At 50.2% G+C, this 24436-nt stretch overlaps 1 protein-coding gene across 1 annotated transcript in view; it reads left to right on the top strand.

The window, feature by feature from the left end:
- Positions 1–3807: 3807 nt before the first annotated feature.
- Positions 3808–24436, top strand: part of LOC306962371 (polycystin-1-like protein 2) — a gene marked incomplete at both ends in the record, with an annotated part of 36552 nt that continues 15923 nt past the window's right edge. The window contains 10 exons of the mRNA XM_079555491.1: positions 3808–3919; positions 7791–7981; positions 12436–12666; positions 16478–16579; positions 21089–21267; positions 21566–21712; positions 21964–22163; positions 22309–22532; positions 22676–22844; positions 23352–23652. Of these exons, the coding sequence (XP_079411617.1) occupies positions 3808–3919; positions 7791–7981; positions 12436–12666; positions 16478–16579; positions 21089–21267; positions 21566–21712; positions 21964–22163; positions 22309–22532; positions 22676–22844; positions 23352–23652 (1856 nt within the window). The remainder of the gene's footprint in view (positions 3920–7790; positions 7982–12435; positions 12667–16477; positions 16580–21088; positions 21268–21565; positions 21713–21963; positions 22164–22308; positions 22533–22675; positions 22845–23351; positions 23653–24436) is intronic.

A 24436-nucleotide genomic window follows, 5' to 3' on the forward strand; every position in this document is an offset into this window, starting at 1 on the left:
ACTGTGAGACTAACCACTGTGAGACTAACCACTGTGAGACTAACCACTGTGAGACTAACCACTGTGACACTAACCACTGTGAGACTAACCACAGTGAGACTAACCACTGTGAGACTAACCACTGTGACACTAACCACTGTGAGACTAACCACAGTGAGACTAACCACTGTGAGACTAACCACTGTGAGACTAACCACTGTGAGACTAACCACTGTGAGACTAACCACTGTGAGACTAACCACTGTGAGACTAACCACTGTGAGACTAACCACTGTGAGGCTAACTACTGTGACACTAACCACTGTGAGACTAACCACAGTGAGACTAACCACTGTGAGACTAACCACTGTGAGACTAACCACTGTGAGACTAACCACAATGAGACTAACCACAGTGAGACTAACCACTGTGAGACTAACCACTGTGAGACTAACCACAGTGACACTAACCACTGTGAGACTAACCACTGTGAGACTAACCACAGTGAGACTAACCACTGTGAGACTAACCACTGTGAGACTAACCACAGTGAGACTAACCACTGTGAGACTAACCACTGTGAGACTAACCACTGTGAGACTAACCACAGTGAGACTAACCACTGTGAGACTAACCACTGTGAGACTAACCACTGTGACACTAACCACAGTGAGACTAACCACTCTGAGACTAACCACTGTGAGACTAACCACAGTGACACTAACCACTCTGAGACTAACCACTGTGAGACTAACCACTGTGAGACTAACCACTGTGAGACTAACCACAGTGAGACTAACCACTGTGAGACTAACCACTGTGACACTAACCACTGTGAGACTAACCACTGTGAGACTAACCACTGTGACACTAACCACTGTGAGACTAACCACTGTGAGACTAACCACTGTGAGACTAACCACAGAGTAAAATCTGTGTTTGTTCCAGATCTTTTTCCCAAATCCTGAATTAGAGAAACTCAACTCCACCTTGTTAGACCTGGGAAACTTCAGCACCATCATCCTCCACCTGCCGCCGGGACAGGCCTCCCTCATTATAAAGGTAACTACCTCCCCCAGACCTCCACCTGCCCCGGGACAGGCCTCCCTCATTATAAAGGTAACTACCTCCCCCAACCTCCCCCAGACCTCCACCTTCCTGGGACAGGCCTCCCTCATTATAAAGGTAACTACCTCCCCCAAACCTCCCCCAGACCTCCACCTTCCTGGGACAGGCCTCCCTCATTATAAAGGTAACTACCTCCCCAAACCTCCCCCAGACCTCCACCTGCCCCGGGACAGGCCTCCCTCATTATAAAGGTAACTACCTCCCCAAACCTCCACCTGCCCCGGGACAGAGCTCCCTCATTATAAAGGTAACTACCTCCCCCAAACCTCCCCCAGACCTCCACCTGCCACCGGGACAGACCTCCCTCATTATAAAGGTAACTACCTCCCCCAAACCTCCCCCACACCTCCACCTGCTGCCGGGACAGACCTCCCTCATTATAAAGGTAACTACCTCCCCCAACCTCCCCCAGACCTCCACCTGCCCCGGGACAGAGCTCCCTCATTATAAAGGTAACTACCTCCCCAAACCTCCCCCACACCTCCACCTGCTGCCGGGACAGACCTCCCTCATTATAAAGGTAACTACCTCCCCCAAACCTCCACCTTCCCCGGGACAGACCTCCCTCATTATAAAGGTAACTACCTCCCCAAACCTCCCCCAGACCTCCACCTGCCCCGGGACAGAGCTCCCTCATTATAAAGGTAACTACCTCCCCCAGACCTCCACCTTCCCCGGGACAGACCTCCCTCATTATAAAGGTAACTACCTCCCCCAGACCTCCACCTGCGCCGGGACAGAGCTCCCTCATTATAAAGGTAACTACCTCCCCCAAACCTCCACCTTCCCCGGGACAGACCTCCCTCATTATAAAGGTAACTACCTCCCCCAGACCTCCCCCAGACCTCCACCTGCCCCGGGACAGGCCTCCCTCATTATAAAGGTAACTACCTCCCCCAGACCTCCCCCACACCTCCACCTGCCGCCGGGACAGAGCTCCCTCATTATAAAGGTAACTACCTCCCCAAACCTCCCTCACACCTCCACCTGCCGCCGGGACAGACCTCCCTCATTATAAAGGTAACTACCTCCCCAAACCTCCCCCAGACCTCCACCTGCCGCCGGGACAGACATCCCTCATTATAAAGGTAACTACCTCCCCAAACCTCCCCCAGACCTCCACCTGCCGCCGGGACAGACCTCCCTCATTATAAAGGTAACTACCTCCCCAAACCTCCCCCAGACCTCCACCTGCCGCCGGGACAGACATCCCTCATTATAAAGGTAACTACCTCCCCAAACCTCCCTCACACCTCCACCTGCCGCCGGGGCAGAGCTCCCTCATTATAAAGGTAACTACCTCCCCAAACCTCCCCCAGACCTCCACCTGCCCCGGGACAGACCTCCCTCATTATAAAGGTAACTACCTCCCCAAACCTCCCCCAGACCTCCACCTGCCCCGGGACAGAGCTCCCTCATTATAAAGGTAACTACCTCCCCAAACCTCCCCCACACCTCCACCTGCCGCCGGGACAGACCTCCCTCATTATAAAGGTAACTACCTCCCCCAGACCTCCCCCACACCTCCACCTGCTGCCGGGACAGACCTCCCTCATTATAAAGGTAACTACCTCCCCCAAACCTCCACCTGCCCCGGGACAGAGCTCCCTCATTATAAAGGTAGCTACCTCCCCCAGACCTCCCCCACACCTCCACCTGCCCCGGGACAGAGCTCCCTCATTATAAAGGTAACTACCTCCCCAAACCTCCCCCAAACCTCCCCCACACCTCCACCTGCCGCCGGGGCAGACCTCCCTCATTATAAAGGTAACTACCTCCCCAAACCTCCCCCAGACCTCCACCTGCCCCGGGACAGACATCCCTCATTATAAAGGTAACTACCTCCCCAAACCTCCCCCACACCTCCACCTGCCGCCGGGACAGACCTCCCTCATTATAAAGGTAACTACCTCCCCCAGACCTCCACCTGCCCCGGGACAGACCTCCACCTGCCCCGGGACAGGCCTCCCTCATTATAAAGGTAACTACCTCCCCCAAACCTCCCCCAGACCTCCACCTGCCCCGGGACAGACCTCCCTCATTATAAAGGTAACTACCTCCCCCAAACCTCCCCCAGACCTCCACCTGCCGCCAGGACAGACCTCCCTCATTATAAAGGTAACTACCTCCCCCAGACCTCCCCCAGACCTCCACCTGCCCCGGGACAGAGCTCCCTCATTATAAAGGTAACTACCTCCCCCAGACCTCCCCCAGACCTCCACCTGCCCCGGGACAGACCTCCCTCATTATAAAGGTAACTACCTCCCCCAGACCTCCCCCAGACCTCCACCTGCCCCGGGACAGAGCTCCCTCATTATAAAGGTAACTACCTCCCCAAACCTCCCCCAGACCTCCACCTGCCGCCGGGACAGACCTCCCTCATTATAAAGGTAACTACCTCCCCAAACCTCCCCCAGACCTCCACCTGCCGCCGGGACAGGCCTCCCTCATTATAAAGGTAACTACCTCCCCCAAACCTCCCCCAGACCTCCACCTGCCCCGGGACAGACCTCCCTCATTATAAAGGTAACTACCTCCCCAAACCTCCCCCAGACCTCCACCTGCCCCGGGACAGACCTCCCTCATTATAAGGTAACTGGTTCCGCCCTGGTTTTGGGGGCACATGTACCAGTTGTGGTAAAGGGAGAACAGTGACGGGGAAAGTACACACCCCTGAGGAGCTCTTCTCTTATTTTAAAGATGGTTCCAAATGAAGAGCCACTGCCGTTTTACGTGTACCTGGGACAGACCCACCCATCAGACTCCGAACCCCTCGCTATGACCCAGATGCCCCGCCAAGCAGACTCTCTGGGTGAGTTCAAGACCAAGAATCCTCCTTTCTCTTTTTTAACAGATATTCAAAGCTTTGACGTCGATATTTGTACAAATAAGAAGCTCCTGTTTCATAACGTGAAATATGAGCCGTGAAACCGACGACAAATTATTTATTTTATTCATTTAGTTACTAGAGCACAGATACACCTGGCTCCTGTTGATCATGTTTTATGTAGAGCAGATACACCTGGCTCCTGTTGATCATGTTTTATGTAGAGCACAGATACACCTGGCTCCTGTTGATCATGTTTTATGTAGAGCACAGATACACCTGGCTCCTGTTGATCATGTTTTATGTAGAGCACAGATACACCTGGCTCCTGTTGATCATGTTTTATGTAGAGCAGACACACCTGGCTCCTGTTGATCATGTTTTATGTAGAGCACAGACACACCTGGCTCCTGTTGATCATGTTTTATGTAGAGCACAGGTACACCTGGCTCCTGTTGATCATGTTTTATGTAGAGCACAGGTACACCTGGCTCCTGTTGATCATGTTTTATGTAGAGCACAGATACACCTGGCTCCTGTTGATCATGTTTTATGTAGAGCAGATACACCTGGCTCCTGTTGATCATGTTTTATGTAGAGCACAGGTACACCTGGCTCCTGTTGATCATGTTTTATGTAGAGCACAGGTACACCTGGCTCCTGTTGATCATGTTTTATGTAGAGCACAGGTACACCTGGCTCCTGTTGATCATGTTTTATGTAGAGCACAGATACACCTGGCTCCTGTTGATCATGTTTTATGTAGAGCACAGATACACCTGGCTCCTGTTGATCATGTTTTATGTAGAGCACAGATACACCTGGCTCCTGTTGATCATGTTTTATGTAGAGCACAGATACACCTGGCTCCTGTTGATCATGTTTTATGTAGAGCAGATACACCTGGCTCCTGTTGATCATGTTTTATGTAGAGCAGGTACACCTGGCTCCTGTTGATCATGTTTTATGTAGAGCACAGGTACACCTGGCTCCTGTTGATCATGTTTTATGTAGAGCAGATACACCTGGCTCCTGTTGATCATGTTTTATGTAGAGCAGATACACCTGGCTCCTGTTGATCATGTTTTATGTAGAGCACAGGTACACCTGGCTCCTGTTGATCATGTTTTATGTAGAGCACAGATACACCTGGCTCCTGTTGATCATGTTTTATGTAGAGCACAGATACACCTGGCTCCTGTTGATCATGTTTTATGTAGAGCAGATACACCTGGCTCCTGTTGATCATGTTTTATGTAGAGCACAGATACACCTGGCTCCTGTTGATCATGTTTTATGTAGAGCACAGATACACCTGGCTCCTGTTGATCATGTTTTATGTAGAGCACAGATACACCTGGCTCCTGTTGATCATGTTTTATGTAGAGCACAGATACACCTGGCTCCTGTTGATCATGTTTTATGTAGAGCACAGATACACCTGGCTCCTGTTGATCATGTTTTATGTAGAGCACAGACACACCTGGCTCCTGTTGATCATGTTTTATGTAGAGCAGATACACCTGGCTCCTGTTGATCATGTTTTATGTAGAGCAGGTACACCTGGCTCCTGTTGATCATGTTTTATGTAGAGCACAGGTACACCTGGCTCCTGTTGATCATGTTTTATGTAGAGCAGGTACACCTGGCTCCTGTTGATCATGTTTTATGTAGAGCACAGATACACCTGGCTCCTGTTGATCATGTTTTATGTAGAGCAGGTACACCTGGCTCCTGTTGATCATGTTTTATGTAGAGCACAGATACACCTGGCTCCTGTTGATCATGTTTTATGTAGAGCACAGACACACCTGGCTCCTGTTGATCATGTTTTATGTAGAGCAGATACACCTGGCTCCTGTTGATCATGTTTTATGTAGAGCAGGTACACCTGGCTCCTGTTGATCATGTTTTATGTAGAGCACAGGTACACCTGGCTCCTGTTGATCATGTTTTATGTAGAGCAGGTACACCTGGCTCCTGTTGATCATGTTTTATGTAGAGCACAGATACACCTGGCTCCTGTTGATCATGTTTTATGTAGAGCACAGATACACCTGGCTCCTGTTGATCATGTTTTATGTAGAGCACAGGTACACCTGGCTCCTGTTGATCATGTTTTATGTAGAGCACAGACACACCTGGCTCCTGTTGATCATGTTTTATGTAGAGCAGATACACCTGGCTCCTGTTGATCATGTTTTATGTAGAGCAGGTACACCTGGCTCCTGTTGATCATGTTTTATGTAGAGCAGGTACACCTGGCTCCTGTTGATCATGTTTTATGTAGAGCACAGGTACACCTGGCTCCTGTTGATCATGTTTTATGTAGAGCAGACACACCTGGCTCCTGTTGATCATGTTTTATGTAGAGCACAGATACACCTGGCTCCTGTTGATCATGTTTTATGTAGAGCAGACACACCTGGCTCCTGTTGATCATGTTTTATGTAGAGCACATACACCTGGCTCCTGTTGATCATGTTTTATGTAGAGCAGGTACACCTGGCTCCTGTTGATCATGTTTTATGTAGAGCACAGGTACACCTGGCTCCTGTTGATCATGTTTTATGTAGAGCACAGGTACACCTGGCTCCTGTTGATCATGTTTTATGTAGAGCACAGGTACACCTGGCTCCTGTTGATCATGTTTTATGTAGAGCAGGTACACCTGGCTCCTGTTGATCATGTTTTATGTAGAGCACAGGTACACCTGGCTCCTGTTGATCATGTTTTATGTAGAGCACAGATACACCTGGCTCCTGTTGATCATGTTTTATGTAGAGCACAGGTACACCTGGCTCCTGTTGATCATGTTTTATGTAGAGCACAGGTACACCTGGCTCCTGTTGATCATGTTTTATGTAGAGCACAGGTACACCTGGCTCCTGTTGATCATGTTTTATGTAGAGCACAGGTACACCTGGCTCCTGTTGATCATGTTTTATGTAGAGCAGATACACCTGGCTCCTGTTGATCATGTTTTATGTAGAGCACAGGTACACCTGGCTCCTGTTGATCATGTTTTATGTAGAGCACAGATACACCTGGCTCCTGTTGATCATGTTTTATGTAGAGCACAGGTACACCTGGCTCCTGTTGATCATGTTTTATGTAGAGCAGATACACCTGGCTCCTGTTGATCATGTTTTATGTAGAGCAGACACACCTGGCTCCTGTTGATCATGTTTTATGTAGAGCAGACACACCTGGCTCCTGTTGATCATGTTTTATGTAGAGCACAGGTACACCTGGCTCCTGTTGATCATGTTTTATGTAGAGCACAGATACACCTGGCTCCTGTTGATCATGTTTTATGTAGAGCACAGGTACACCTGGCTCCTGTTGATCATGTTTTATGTAGAGCAGATACACCTGGCTCCTGTTGATCATGTTTTATGTAGAGCAGATACACCTGGCTCCTGTTGATCATGTTTTATGTAGAGCAGACACACCTGGCTCCTGTTGATCATGTTTTATGTAGAGCACAGGTACACCTGGCTCCTGTTGATCATGTTTTATGTAGAGCACAGGTACACCTGGCTCCTGTTGATCATGTTTTATGTAGAGCACATACACCTGGCTCCTGTTGATCATGTTTTATGTAGAGCACAGACACACCTGGCTCCTGTTTATCATGTTTTATGTAGAGCACAGGTACACCTGGCTCCTGTTGATCATGTTTTATGTAGAGCACATACACCTGGCTCCTGTTGATCATGTTTTATGTAGAGCACATACACCTGGCTCCTGTTGATCATGTTTTATGTAGAGCACAGGTACACCTGGCTCCTGTTGATCATGTTTTATGTAGAGCACAGGTACACCTGGCTCCTGTTGATCATGTTTTATGTAGAGCACAGGTACACCTGGGTGCTGGGTGAGGAGGACCTCCAGGGCCGCTCTGGGCAGATGTTCCTCATGGTGCGCCCCCTGGTGGGTCCTGGAGTGAAGTCCATCAAAGCGTCTCTGTCTGTGACGCCTTTTACCACGAGCTGCTCCTTCTGGAACCAGAGTCTGCAGGACTGGAGCACCTCAGGCTGCAGGGTGAGAACCTATTATACATGTTTTAGTCTGACTACAGGAGCACCTCAGGCTGCAGGGTGAGAGCCTATTATACATGTTTTAGTCTGACTACAGGAGCACCTCAGGCTGCAGGGTGAGAACCTATTATACATGTTTTAGTCTGACTACAGGAGCACCTCAAGCTGCAGGGTGAGAGCCTATTATACATGTTTTAGTCTGACTACAGGAGCACCTCAGGCTGCAGGGTGAGAACCTATTATACATGTTTTAGTCTGACTACAGGAGCACCTCAGGCTGCAGGGTGAGAGCCTATTATACATGTTTTAGTCTGACTACAGGAGCACCTCAGGCTGCAGGGTGAGAGCCTATTATACATGTTTTAGTCTGACTACAGGAGCAGCTCAGGCTGCAGGGTGAGAACCTATTATACATGTTTTAGTCTGACTACAGGAGCACCTCAGGCTGCAGGGTGAGAGCCTATTATACATGTTTTAGTCTGACTACAGGAGCACCTCAGGCTGCAGGGTGAGAACCTATTATACATGTTTTAGTCTGACTACAGGAGCACCTCAAGCTGCAGGGTGAGAGCCTATTATACATGTTTTAGTCTGACTACAGGAGCACCTCAGGCTGCAGGGTGAGAACCTATTATACATGTTTTAGTCTGACTACAGGAGCACCTCAGGCTGCAGGGTAAGAGCCTATTATACATGTTTTAGTCTGACTACAGGAGCACCTCAGGCTGCAGGGTGAGAACCTATTATACATGTTTTAGTCTGACTACAGGAGCACCTCAGGCTGCAGGGTGAGAACCTATTATACATGTTTTAGTCTGACTACAGGAGCACCTCAGGCTGCAGGGTGAGAACCTATTATACATGTTTTAGTCTGACTACAGGAGCACCTCAGGCTGCAGGGTGAGAACCTATTATACATGTTTTAGTCTGACTACAGGGCCCTCTGACCTCTCCTGCTGTGGTCTCCTGTTGTACATGTTTTAGGCCCTCTCACCTCTCCTGTTGTACATGTTTTAGGCGGGCCCTCTGACCTCTCCTGTTGTACATGTTTTAGGCGGGCCCTCTCACCTCTCCTGTTGTACATGTTTTAGGCGGGCCCTCTCACCTCTCTGTGGTCTCCTGTTGTACATGTTTTAGGCCCTCTCACCTCTCCTGTTGTACATGTTTTAGGCCCTCTGACCTCTCCCTCTGACCTCTCCTGTTGTACATGTTTTAGGCCCTCTGACCTCTCCTGTTGTACATGTTTTAGGCCCTCTGACCTCTCTGTGGTCTCCTGTTGTACATGTTTTAGGCGGGCCCTCTCACCTCTCTGTGGTCTCCTGTTGTACATGTTTTAGGCGGGCCCTCTGACCTCTCTGTGGTCTCCTGTTGTACATGTTTTAGGCGGGCCCTTTCACCTCTCCCTCTCACCTCTCCTGTTGTACATGTTTTAGGCCCTCTCACCTCTCTGTGGTCTCCTGTTGTACATGTTTTAGGCGGGCCCTCTCACCTCTCTGTGGTCTCCTGTTGTACATGTTTTAGGCGGGCCCTCTGACCTCTCTGTGGTCTCCTGTTGTACATGTTTTAGGCGGGCCCTCTCACCTCTCCTGTTGTACATGTTTTAGGCCCTCTGACCTCTCCTGTTGTACATGTTTTAGGCGGGCCCTCTGACCTCTCCTGTTGTACATGTTTTAGGCGGGCCCTCTGACCTCTCCTGTTGTACATGTTTTAGGCCCTCTGACATCTCTCTCTGTGGTCTCCTGTTGTACATGTTTTAGGCGGGTCCTCTGACCTCTCCTGTTGTACATGTTTTAGGCGGGCCCTCTCACCTCTGACCTCTCCTGTTGTACATGTTTTAGGCCCTCTGACATCTCTGTGGTCTCCTGTTGTACATGTTTTAGGCCCTCTGACCTCTCCCTCTGACCTCTCCCTCTGACCTCTCCCTCTGACCTCTCCTGTTGTACATGTTTTAGGCCCTCTGACCTCTCCCTCTGACCTCTCCTGTTGTACATGTTTTAGGCCCTCTGACCTCTCCTGTTGTACATGTTTTAGGCCCTCTGACCTCTCCCTCTGACCTCTCCTGTTGTACATGTTTTAGGCCCTCTGACCTCTCCTGTTGTACATGTTTTAGGCCCTCTGACCTCTCTGTGGTCTCCTGTTGTACATGTTTTAGGCGGGCCCTCTCACCTCTCTGTGGTCTCCTGTTGTACATGTTTTAGGCGGGCCCTCTCACCTCTCCTGTTGTACATGTTTTAGGCCCTCTGACATCTCTCTCTGTGGTCTCCTGTTGTACATGTTTTAGGCGGGTCCTCTGACCTCTCCTGTTGTACATGTTTTAGGCGGGCCCTCTCACCTCTGACCTCTCCTGTTGTACATGTTTTAGGCCCTCTGACATCTCTGTGGTCTCCTGTTGTACATGTTTTAGGCCCTCTGACCTCTCCCTCTGACCTCTCCTGTTGTACATGTTTTAGGCCCTCTGACCTCTCCCTCTGACCTCTCCTGTTGTACATGTTTTAGGCCCTCTGACCTCTCCTGTTGTACATGTTTTAGGCCCTTTGACCTCTCTGTGGTCTCCTGTTGTACATGTTTTAGGCCCTCTCACCTCTCTGTGGTCTCCTGTTGTACATGTTTTAGGCCCTCTGACCTCTCTGTGGTCTCCTGTTGTACATGTTTTAGGCGGGCCCTCTCACCTCTCTGTGGTCTCCTGTTGTACATGTTTTAGGCGGGCCCTCTGACCTCTCTGTGGTCTCCTGTTGTACATGTTTTAGGCGGGCCCTCTCACCTCTCTGTGGTCTCCTGTTGTACATGTTTTAGGCGGGCCCTCTCACCTCTCTGTGGTCTCCTGTTGTACATGTTTTAGGCGGGCCCTCTCACCTCTCCTGTTGTACATGTTTTAGGCCCTCTGACATCTCTCTCTGTGGTCTCCTGTTGTACATGTTTTAGGCGGGTCCTCTGACCTCTCCTGTTGTACATGTTTTAGGCGGGCCCTCTCACCTCTGACCTCTCCTGTTGTACATGTTTTAGGCCCTCTGACATCTCTGTGGTCTCCTGTTGTACATGTTTTAGGCCCTCTGACCTCTCCCTCTGACCTCTCCTGTTGTACATGTTTTAGGCCCTCTGACCTCTCCCTCTGACCTCTCCTGTTGTACATGTTTTAGGCCCTCTGACCTCTCCTGTTGTACATGTTTTAGGCCCTTTGACCTCTCTGTGGTCTCCTGTTGTACATGTTTTAGGCCCTCTCACCTCTCTGTGGTCTCCTGTTGTACATGTTTTAGGCCCTCTGACCTCTCTGTGGTCTCCTGTTGTACATGTTTTAGGCGGGCCCTCTCACCTCTCTGTGGTCTCCTGTTGTACATGTTTTAGGCGGGCCCTCTGACCTCTCTGTGGTCTCCTGTTGTACATGTTTTAGGCGGGCCCTCTCACCTCTCTGTGGTCTCCTGTTGTACATGTTTTAGGCGGGCCCTCTCACCTCTCTGTGGTCTCCTGTTCTACATGTTTTAGGCGGGCCCTCTGACCTCTCTGTGGTCTCCTGTTCTACATGTTTTAGGCGGGCCCTCTCACCTCTCCTGTTGTACATGTTTTAGGCGGGCCCTCTCACCTCTCCTGTTGTACATGTTTTAGGCGGGCCCTCTGACCTCTCCTGTTGTACATGTTTTAGGCGGGCCCTCTCACCTCTCTGTGGTCTCCTGTTGTACATGTTTTAGGCGGGCCCTCTGACCTCTCTGTGGTCTCCTGTTGTACATGTTTTAGGCGGGCCCTCTCACCTCTCTGTGGTCTCCTGTTGTACATGTTTTAGGCGGGCCCTCTCACCTCTCAGTGGTCTCCTGTTGTACATGTTTTAGGCGGGCCCTCTCACCTCTCTGACCTCTCCTGTTGTACATGTTTTAGGCGGGCCCTCTCACCTCTCTGTGGTCTCCTGTTGTACATGTTTTAGGCGGGCCCTCTGACCTCTCCTGTTGTACATGTTTTAGGCGGGCCCTCTCACCTCTCCTGTTGTACATGTTTTAGGCGGGCCCTCTGACCTCTCCTGTTGTACATGTTTTAGGCGGGCCCTCTGACCTCTCCTGTTGTACATGTTTTAGGCGGGCCCTCTCACCTCTCTGTGGTCTCCTGTTGTACATGTTTTAGGCCCTCTGACCTCTCCTGTTGTACATGTTTTAGGCCCTCTCACCTCTCTGTGGTCTCCTGTTGTACATGTTTTAGGCCCTCTGACCTCTCCCTCTCACCTCTCCTGTTGTACATGTTTTAGGCCCTCTGACCTCTCCTGTTGTACATGTTTTAGGCGGGCCCTCTCACCTCTCTGTGGTCTCCTGTTGTACATGTTTTAGGCGGGCCCTCTCACCTCTCTGACCTCTCCTGTTGTACATGTTTTAGGCGGGCCCTCTCACCTCTCTGTGGTCTCCTGTTGTACATGTTTTAGGCGGGCCCTCTCACCTCCCCCTCTGACCTCTCTGTGGCCTCCTGTTGTACATGTTTTAGGCGGGCCCTCTCACCTCCCCCGCGGTGGTCCAGTGCTTGTGTGACCACCTGACGGTCTTCGGGTCCTCGTTCTTCGTGGTCCCGAACCTCGTGGACCCGTCTCGTTCCGCTGAGCTGTTCGGGACCTTCACGGAGAACCCGGTGGTCGTCGGCCTGGTGGTGGCGCTGTTCCTCGCCTACATCCTGGCACTCATGTGGGCCCGGTACCAAGACCTGAGGGACACGGCCAAGGTGAGACCCAGACCAGACCTGACCCAGACCCAGACCAGACCCAGACCTGACCCAGACCTGACCCAGACCCAGACCTGACCCAGACCTGACCCAGACCTGACCCAGACCTGACCCAGACCTGACCCAGACCTGACCCAGACCTGACCCAGACCTGACCCAGACCTGACCCAGACCCAGACCTGACCCAGACCTGACCCAGACCCAGACCTGATCCAGACCTGACCCAGACCCAGACCCAGACCTGACCAGACCCAGACCAGACCAGACCTGATCCAGACCAGACCAGACCAAGACAAGACCTGACCCAGACCTGACCCAGACCCAGACCTGACCCAGACCTGACCTGACCCAGACCTGACCTGACCTGACCCAGACCTGATCCAGACCCAGACCTGATCCAGACCCAGACCTGACCCAGACCAGACCTGACCCAGACAAGACCCAGACCTGACCCTGACCTGACCTGACCCAGACCTGACCCAGACCCAGACCTGACCCAGACCTGACCCAGACCCAGACCCAGACCTGACCAGACCCAGACCTGACCCAGACCTGACCCAGACCTGACCCAGACCTGACCCAGACCTGACCCTGACCAGACCAGACCCAGACCTGACCCAGACCTGACCCAGACCTGACCCTGACCAGACCAGACCCAGACCTGACCCAGACCTGACCCAGACCCAGACCCAGACCCAGACCTGACCCAGACCAGACCAGACCCAGACCTGACCCAGACCAGACCTGACCCAGACAAGACCCAGACCTGACCCTGACCTGACCTGACCCAGACCTGACCCAGACCCAGACCTGACCCAGACCTGACCCAGACCTGACCCAGACCTGACCCAGACCCAGACCCAGACCTGACCCAGACCTGATCCAGACCCAGACCTGACCCAGACCAGACCCAGACCTGACCCAGACCCAGACCTGATCCAGACCCAGACCTGACCCAGACCAGACCTGACCCAGACAAGACCAGACCCTGACCTGACCCAGACCTGATCCAGACCCAGACCTGACCCAGACCAGACCTGACCCAGACAAGACCAGACCCTGACCTGACCCAGACCCAGACCTGACCCAGACCTGACCCAGACCTGACCCAGACCCAGACCCAGACCTGACCCAGACCTGACCCAGACCTGACCCAGACCCAGACCTGATCCAGACCCAGACCCAGACCCAGACCTGACCCAGACCTGACCCAGACCTGACCCTGACCTGACCCAGACCCAGACCCAGACCTGACCCAGACCCAGACCCAGACCCAGACCTGACCCAGACCTGACCCAGACCTGACCCAGACCTGACCCAGACCTGACCCAGACCCAGACCTGATCCAGACCCAGACCCAGACCCAGACCTGACCCAGACCCAGACCCAGACCTGACCCAGACCTGACCCAGACCCAGACCTGACCCAGACCTGACCCAGACCCAGACCTGACCCAGACCTGACCCAGACCTGACCCTGACCTGACCTGACCTGACCCAGACCTGACCCTGACCTGACCCAGACCTGACCCAGACCCAGACCTGACCCAGACCTGACCCAGACCTGACCCAGACCTGACCCAGACCTGACCCAGACCAGACCAGACCCGGACCTGACCCTGACCTGACCCAGACCTGACCCAGACCTGACCCAGACCTGACCCAGACCTGACCCAGACCTGACCCAGACCCAGACCTGATCCAGACCTGACCCAGACCAGACCAGACCAGACCTGACCCAGACCCAGACCTGACCCAGACCTGACCCAGACCTGACCCAGACCTGACCCAGACCAGACCAGACCCGGACCTGACCCTGACCTGACCCAGACCTGACCCAGACCTGACCCAGACCTGACCCAGACCAGACCAGACCCGGACCTGACCAGACCCAGACCCAGACCCAGACCTGACCTGACCCAGACCTGACCCAGACCTGACCCAGACCCAGACCTGATCCAGACCTGACCCAGACCAGACCAGACCCGGACCAGACCAGACCTGACCCAGACCCAGACCTGACCCAGACCTGACCCAGACCTGACCCAGACCTGACCCAGACCAGACCAGACCCGGACCTGACCCTGACCTGACCCAGACCTGACCCAGACCTGACCCAGACCAGACCAGACCCGGACCTGACCAGACCCAGACCCAGACCCAGACCTGACCCAGACCTGACCCAGACCAGACCCTGACCCAGACCTGACCCAGACCTGACCCAGACCTGACCCAGACCTGATCCAGACCCAGACCTGACCCAGACCAGACCTGACCCAGACAAGACCAGACCCTGACCTGACCCAGACCCAGACCTGACCCAGACCTGACCCAGACCAGACCAGACCCGGACCTGACCAGACCCAGACCCAGACCCAGACCTGACCCAGACCTGACCCAGACCAGACCCTGACCCAGACCTGACCCAGACCTGACCCAGACCTGACCCAGACCTGATCCAGACCCAGACCTGACCCAGACCAGACCTGACCCAGACAAGACCAGACCCTGACCTGACCCAGACCCAGACCTGACCCAGACCTGACCCAGACCTGACCCAGACCTGATCCAGACCCAGACCTGACCCAGACCCAGACCTGACCCAGACCTGACCCAGACCTGACCCTGACCCAGACCTGACCCAGACCTGACCCAGACCCAGACCTGACCTGACCCAGACCTGACCCTGACCTGACCTGACCTGACCCAGACCTGACCCTGACCTGACCCAGACCTGACCCGGACCAGACCAGACCTGATCCAGACCCAGACCTGACCCAGACCAGACCTGACCCAGACAAGACCTGACCCTGACCTGACCCAGACCTGACCCTGACCTGACCCAGACCTGACCCAGACCTGACCCAGACCTGACCCAGACCAGACCAGACCCGGACCTGACCCTGACCTGACCCAGACCCAGACCTGACCCGGACCTGACCAGACCCAGACCCAGATCTGACCCAGACCTGACCCAGACCCAGACCTGACCCAGACCTGACCCAGACCAGACCTGACCCAGACCTGACCCAGACCTGACCCAGACCTGACCCAGACCTGACCCAGACCTGACCCAGACCTGACCAGACCCGGACCTGACCCTGACCCAGACCTGACCCAGACCTGACCCAGACCAGACCTGACCCAGACCTGACCCTGACCCAGACCTGACCCAGACCAGACCAGACCCGGACCTGACCAGACCCAGACCCAGACCTGACCCAGACCTGACCCGGACCTGACCAGACCCAGACCCAGACCCAGACCTGACCCAGACCTGACCCAGACCTGACCCAGACCTGACCCTGACCCAGACCTGACCCAGACCTGACCCAGACCTGACCCAGACCCAGACCTGACCCTGACCTGACCCAGACCCAGACCTGACCCAGACCTGACCCAGACCAGACCAGACCCAGACCTGACCCAGACCCAGACCTGACCCAGACCTGACCCAGACCTGACCCAGACCAGACCAGACCCAGACCTGACCCTGACCAGACCTGACCCAGACCAGACCCAGACCCAGACCTGACCCAGACCTGACCCAGACCCAGACCTGACCCAGACCTGACCCAGACCTGACCCTGACCCAGACCCAGACCTGACCCAGACCTGACCCTGACCTGACCCAGACCCAGACCTGACCCAGACCTGACCCAGACCAGACCAGACCCGGACCTGACCAGACCCAGACCCAGACCCAGACCTGACCCAGACCTGACCCAGACCAGACCCTGACCCAGACCTGACCCAGACCTGACCCAGACCTGCCCCTCCCCCTGAGGTCAGACACTCAGCTCCTGTTTCAGGTGAAAGTCACGTCTTTGGCCGATAACGACCCTTTGGATCCACGTCAGTATCTGGTGACTGTGAGGACGGGCTTCAGGCGCGGAGCGGCCACCTCCTCCCAGGTAAAACATCAACAATAGGAACCTCCTCCCAGGTAAAACATCATCAATAGGAACCTCCTCCCAGGTAAAACATCATCAAGAGGAACCTCCTCCCAGGTAAAACATCAACAATAGGAACCTCCTCCCAGGTAAAACATCATCAAGAGGAACCTCCTCCCAGGTAAAACATCAACAATAGGAACCTCCTCCCAGGTAAAACATCATCAATAGGAACCTCCTCCCAGGTAAAACATCATCAAGAGGAACCTCCTCCCAGGTAAAACATCATCAATAGGAACCTCCTCCCAGGTAAAACATCATCAATAGGAACCTCCTCCCAGGTAAAACATCATCAATAGGAACCTCCTCCCAGGTAAAACATCATCAATAGGAACCTCCTCCAGGTAAAACATCAACAATAGGAACCTCCTCCCAGGTAAAACATCATCAATAGGAACCTCCTCCCAGGTAAAACATCATCAATAGGAACCTCCTCCCAGGTAAAACATCATCAAGAGGAACCTCCTCCCAGGTAAAACATCATCAATAGGAACCTCCTCCCAGGTAAAACATCATCAATAGGAACCTCCTCCCAGGTAAAACATCATCAATAGGAACCTCCTCCAGGTAAAACATCATCAATAGGAACCTCCTCCCAGGTAAAACATCATCAAGAGGAACCTCCTCCAGGTAAAACATCATCAATAGGAACCTCCTCCAGGTAAAACATCATCAATAGGAACCTCCTCCAGGTAAAACATCATCAATAGGAACCTCCTCCCAGGTAAAACATCATCAATAGGAACCTCCTCCAGGTAAAACATCATCAAGAGGAACCTCCTCCCAGGTAAAACATCATCAATAGGAACCTCCTCCAGGTAAAACATCATCAATAGGAACCTCCTCCCAGGTAAAACATCATCAATAGGAACCTCCTCCAGGTAAAACATCATCAATAGGAACCTCCTCCAGGTAAAACATCATCAATAGGAACCTCCTCCAGGTAAAACATCATCAATAGGAACCTCCTCCCAGGTAAAACATCATCAATAGGAACCTCCTCCAGGTAAAACATCATCAAGAGGAACCTCCTCCCAGGTAAAACATCATCAATAGGAACCTCAGCCACCTCCTCCAGGTAAAACATCATCAATAGGAACCTCCTCCCAGGTAAAACATCATCAATAGGAACCTCAGCCACCTCCTCCAGGTAAAACATCATCAATAGGAACCTCCTCCCAGGTAAAACATCATCAATAGGAACCTCCTCCCAGGTAAAACATCATCAATAGGAACCTCCTCCCAGGTAAAACATCATCAATAGGAACCTCCTCCCTGGTAAAACATCATCAATAGGAACCTCCTCCCAGGTAAAACATCATCAATAGGAACCTCCTCCCAGGTAAAACATCATCAATAGGAACCTCCTCCCAGGTAAAACATCATCAATAGGAACCTCCTCCAGGTAAAACATCATCAATAGGAACCTCCTCCCAGGTAAAACATCATCAATAGGAACCTCCTCCCAGGTAAAACATCATCAATAGGAACCTCCTCCCAGGTAAAACATCATCAATAGGAACCTCCTCCCAGGTAAAACATCATCAATAGGAACCTCCTCCCTGGTAAAACATCATCAATAGGAACCTCCTCCAGGTAAAACATCATCAAGAGGAACCTCCTCCCAGGTAAAACATCATCAATAGGAACCTCAGCCACCTCCTCCAGGTAAAACATCATCAATAGGAACCTCCTCCCAGGTAAAACATCATCAATAGGAACCTCCTCCAGGTAAAACATCATCAATAGGAACCTCAGCCACCTCCTCCCAGGTAAAACATCATCAATAGGAACCTCCTCCCAGGTAAAACATCATCAATAGGAACCTCCTCCCAGGTAAAACATCAACAATAGGAACCTCCTCCCAGGTAAAACATCATCAATAGGAACACATTTATAGAATAGTCTGACCAGGTCACGATGCTCCTGGACAAACTTTCTGCTCTCGTGTCGTGATAGTTTTTATGCCACTTTTCTGACGGCTGTAAAAAATATTGTAACATTTTTCTAACTTTTTCACATATTTCTGTTTTTCACATGTTTCTGTTTTTCACATATTTCTGTTTTTCACATGTTTCTGTTTTTCACATGTTTCTGTTTTTCACATGTTTCTGATTTTCACATATTTCTGTTTTTCACATGTTTCTGTTTTTCACATATTTCTGTTTCTCACATGTTTCTGTTTTTCACATGTTTCTGTTTTTCACATGTTTCTGTTTTTCACATGTTTCTTTTTTTCACATGTTTCTGTTTTTCACATATTTCTGTTATTCACATATTTCTGTTTTTCACATGTTTCTTTTTTTCACATGTTTCTGTTTTTCACATATTTCTGTTTTTCACATGTTTCTGTTTTTCACATGTTTCTGTTTTTCACATGTTTCTGATTTTCACATATTTCTGTTTTTCACATGTTTCTGTTTTTCACATATTTCTGTTTCTCACATGTTTCTGTTTTTCACATGTTTCTGTTTTTCACATGTTTCTGTTTTTCACATGTTTCTGTTTTTCACATGTTTCTGTTTTTCACATATTTCTGTTTCTCACATGTTTCTGATTTTCACATGTTTCTGATTTTCACATGTTTCTGTTTTTCACATGTTTCTGTTTTTCACATGTTTCTGTTTTTCACATGTTTCTTTTTTTCACATGTTTCTGTTTTTCACATGTTTCTGTTTTTCACATATTTCTGTTATTCCCATATTTCTGTTTTTCACATGTTTCTTTTTTTCACATGTTTCTGTTATTCACATATTTCTTTTTTTTACATGTTTCTGTTTTTCACATGTTTCTGTTTTTCACATATTTCTGTTTCTCACATGTTTCTGATTTTCACATGTTTCTGATTTTCACATGTTTCTGTTTTTCACATGTTTCTGTTTTTCACATGTTTCTGTTTTTCACATGTTTCTGTTTTTCACATGTTTCTGATTTTCACATATTTCTGTTTTTCACATGTTTCTGTTTTTCACATGTTTCTGTTTTTCACATGTTTCTTTTTTTCACATGTTTCTGTTTTTCACATGTTTCTGTTTTTCACATATTTCTGTTTTTCACATATTTCTGTTTTTCACATGTTTCTGTTTTTCACATGTTTCTGTTTTTCACATGTTTCTTTTTTTCACATGTTTCTGTTTTTCACATGTTTCTGTTTTTCACATATTTCTGTTATTCACATATTTCTGTTTTTCACATGTTTCTTTTTTTCACATGTTTCTGATTTTCACATATTTCTGTTTTTCACATGTTTCTGTTTTTCACATGTTTCTGTTTTTCACATGTTTCTTTTTTTCACATGTTTCTGTTTTTCACATGTTTCTGTTTTTCACATATTTCTGTTATTCACATATTTCTGTTTTTCACATGTTTCTGTTCTTCACATATTTCTGTTTCTCACATGTTTCTGTTTTTCACATGTTTCTTTTTTTCACATGTTTCTGTTATTCACATATTTCTTTTTTTTACATGTTTCTGTTTTTCACATGTTTCTGTTCTTCACATATTTCTGTTTTTCACATATTTCTGTTTTTCACATGTTTCTGTTCTTCACATATTTCTGTTTCTCACATGTTTCTGATTTTCACATGTTTCTGATTTTCACATGTTTCTGTTTTTCACATGTTTCTGTTTTTCACATGTTTCTGTTTTTCACATGTTTCTGTTTTTCACATGTTTCTGATTTTCACATATTTCTGTTTTTCACATGTTTCTGTTTTTCACATGTTTCTGTTTTTCACATGTTTCTTTTTTTCACATGTTTCTGTTTTTCACATGTTTCTGTTTTTCACATATTTCTGTTATTCACATATTTCTGTTTTTCACATGTTTCTTTTTTTCACATGTTTCTGTTATTCACATATTTCTTTTTTTCACATGTTTCTTTTTTTCACATGTTTCTGATTTTCACATATTTCTGTTTTTCACATGTTTCTGTTTTTCACATGTTTCTGTTTTTCACATGTTTCTGATTTTCACATATTTCTGTTTTTCACATGTTTCTGTTTTTCACATGTTTCTGTTTTTCACATGTTTCTTTTTTTCACATGTTTCTGTTTTTCACATGTTTCTGTTTTTCACATATTTCTGTTATTCACATATTTCTGTTTTTCACATGTTTCTTTTTTTCACATGTTTCTGTTATTCACATATTTCTGTTTTTCACATATTTCTGTTTTTCACATGTTTCTGTTCTTCACATGTTTCTGTTTTTCACATATTTCTGTTTTTCACATGTTCCTGTTCGTTCTATTTTAGAGCCGATTTAAAACCATTAACACAAAGAGGCTCATTTTCCAGATAAAAGTGAGTTTGGCAGAAAGGTCAAAGGTCAGGAACAACTTTGATTTAGTTTCTATGTAAAGTTTCTGCCTTTATAAACTCACTTCTTCACACTTTAAAATCTGATTTGTTTGTATTATTTGTGGTTTCATGTGAACACCTGGAGTTGTTCTGACCTCCTCTCCTCTTCAGGTCACGCTGGTGCTGAAGTTCTCCTCAGGCAGCAGTGCTCCTCACCATCTCTCAGACTCCCAGAAGCTTCTGTTCCAGAGAGGAGCCACAGACATGTTCATCGTGAAGACCTCCACTGGCCTGGGACATCTGCAGGGCATCAGGCTGTGGCACAGCAACTCAGGGGCTCAGCCCAGCTGGTGAGGAGGAGGAGCAGGAGGAGGAGGAGGAGGAGCAGGAGGAGGAGGAGGAGGAGCATTAGGAGAGGGTTAGATGGAGCAGGAGGAGAAGGTTAGATGGAGCAGGAGGAGAGGGTTAGATGGAGCAGGAGGAGAGGGTTAGATGGAGCAGGAGGAGAAGGTTAGATGGAGCAGGAGGAGAGGGTTAGATGGAGCAGGAGGAGAAGGTTAGATGGAGCAGGAGGAGGAGCAGGGTTGGGGATAGAGGACTCTCTGGTTACAGCAGCAGAGGATTCACTCGTCCTCCTCTCGGCCGCAGGTTTGTGAGCTCCGTGGTGGTCCAGGACCTTCAGACGGGGCAGAAGTTCCATGTTCTGTGTAATTCTTGGATCAGTGTGGACCTCGGAGACGACGGCCTCGACCAACACTTTCCTGTGTCCACAGACGAGGAGCTGCAGAGGTTCAGGTAAGACCAGGCCTTCACATGTTGGAGCTGTGAAGGGTGTTGATCAGGTGATGGTCTGGTACCAGGTATGAAGGGTCTCCTACTGCAGGTGTTAGGTGTGGGGTGTGGGTCAAACTGTTCGATGAACCTGAACCAGGACTGAAGGGTCTCCTACTGCAGGTGTGGGGTGTGGAGTGTGGAGTGTGGGGTGTGGGGTGTGGGTCAAACTGTTCGATGAACCTGAACCAGGACTGAAGGGTCTCCTGTTGCAGCCACCTGTTCCTCGTCAAGTTCTCGCGTGACTTCTGTGATGGCCACCTCTGGTACTCAGTGGTGAACCGTCCTCCCAGCTCCACCTTTACCAGGGTCCAGAGGCTCAGCTGCTGCTTCTCGCTCCTTCTCTGCACCATGCTGACCTCCATCATGTTCTACGGCATCCCCACAGACCCCTCCGATCAGGTCATGGACCTCGGTAAGACCAGACTGTAGACCAAGAGCAACATCTGTACAGAATCACATCAGAGCATGTTTGTAGAGCTTCAAACTACAGGGTCAGCAGCTTTTACATGTAAGAAGACCCTCATCCGTGCAGAACCTTCTGTCTCTCCTGGTTCCAGGTCACTTTGAGTTCACGTGGCAGCAGTTCATGGTCGGAGTCCAGTCGTCTCTGATCATGTTCCCCATAAACATCCTCATCGTCAGCCTCTTCAGGTTCTCCAGACCCAGAACCAACACCTGCTGTGGATCCTGCTGTGGTCCCTGTTGTTTAGCCGAGTTCTGCTGTGGACCCAGTGTGGGCCGGTCCAAACCAGACCAGAAGTCTATTAACCGCATCATGAAGGTACAGTGACCAAACCAGGCTGGAGAAGTCCTGCTCCAGAAGACTTTCTTTAACCTGCGCTCGGGGAACCTGAGCAGCAGTGAACCTCGTGTCCTTGGAACATTCATGCTTAAACCTGAATGATGTTTATTATTTGTTTGCAGAAACTGAGCAAACTGGTCCAGTCTCTGTCAAAGTCCAACCATGAGACCAAGTCTAAGTCCAAGGCCCGGATGGAGACGAGACTTGAGAAGGACCTGGGCTCCATTCTGTCGGAGCTGGAGGACTACATCATCCAGAGGAACCTTCACCGGACTCACACTCAGGCGTCAGGTGAGTCCAGAGCCAGAAGAAAACGTTCTCATGGAGGAGCAGGTGGAGGGTGGGAGGGCATCTGACCCAGGAGAACAGGAGGACCGTTAAACCATGAGTCTGGAATCCCCAAAACTGAAAACTGAAAGCAGGAACAGAAACAAAGTCTTCTCTCTTCAGATCCAAGTTGTGATGCTGTTGGTCCAGGGACAGGATTAAAGGAAGTGACTTTTGTTTCAGCTCAAATAAATTATTATCTCTTATTATTTGCCCCATTTTTTTAATGTATTCTTCTTGTTTTCATATTGTTTTCCTTCATTTTTGACGTTGGAGATGAACCTGATATTGTAAATGTGCAGATCTTCAGCACATTATTGTTCTGTTTTAGTGCAGGTGTCGGGAAAAGGATCGTTCAGGTCGAGAAACAAGTATCATTGAAGAAGTGGTATCGAACCCTAACCCTAAAATGCAGCAGTTGAAGGCATCTGACCAGGAGTTTGTTTCAGGCCGTGAAGCCGGAGCCTGCAGAGAGGACGGGCTGCTTTCTGAACTCTGCCGCCTGGAGAATCAGCTCGCCGCGATGGAGGAGGCTGATCTCCAGAGGACAGAAGGACGTGACCTCCAGAGGACAGAAGGACGTGACCTCCAGAGGACAGAAGGACATGACCTCCAGAGGACAGGACGTGACCTCCAGAGGACAGGATGTGACCTCCAGAGGACAGAAGGACGTGACCTCCAGAGGACAGGACGTGACCTCCAGAGGACAGGATGTGACCTCCAGAGGACAGAAGGCCCGGTGGTGTCGAGCTACAGCCGTGCAATCCTCTGGGTCCGAGAGCTGAAGGAGAGACTGTCAGAGGAGACTTCCTCAGTCCAGAGCTACAGGTCAGACACATGTTCAGCAGAGAGACTCCCCCTCACCTCCCCTGATGGTTCTCTCTCTCCACAGTCTCCTCCTCCCCTGATGGTTCTCTCTCTCTCCACAGTCTCCTCCCCTGATGGTTCTCTCTCTCCACAGTCTCCTCCCCTGATGGTTCTCTCTCTCCACAGTCTCCTCCTCCCCTGATGGTTCTCTCTCTCCACAGTCTCCTCCTCCCCTGATGGTTCTCTCTCTCCACAGTCTCCTCCTCCCCTGATGGTTCTCTCTCTCCACAGTCTCCTCCCCTGATGGTTCTCTCTCCACAGTCTCCTCCTCCCCTGATGGTTCTCTCTCTCCACAGTCTCCTCCCCTGATGGTTCTCTCTCTCCACAGTCTCCTCCTCCCCTGATGGTTCTCTCTCTCCACAGTCTCCTCCTCCCCTGATGGTTCTCTCTCCACAGTCTCCTCCTCCCCTGATGGTTCTCTCTCTCCACAGTCTCCTCCTCCCCTGATGGTTCTCTCTCTCCACAGTCTCCCCCTCCCCTGATGGTTCTCTCTCTCCACAGTCTCCTCCTCCCCTGATGGTTCTCTCTCTCCACAGTCTCCTCCTCCCCTGATGGTTCTCTCTCTCCACAGTCTCCTCCTCCCCTGATGGTTCTCTCTCTCCACAGTCTCCTCCTCCCCTCCCCTGATGGTTCTCTCTCTCCACAGTCTCCTCCTCCCCTCCCCTGATGGTTCTCTCTCTCCACAGTCT

This window comes from Gobius niger (genome assembly GCF_951799975.1).
Source record: "Gobius niger genome assembly, chromosome: 4".
In the NCBI taxonomy this organism is placed as follows: Eukaryota; Metazoa; Chordata; class Actinopteri; order Gobiiformes; family Gobiidae; genus Gobius; species Gobius niger.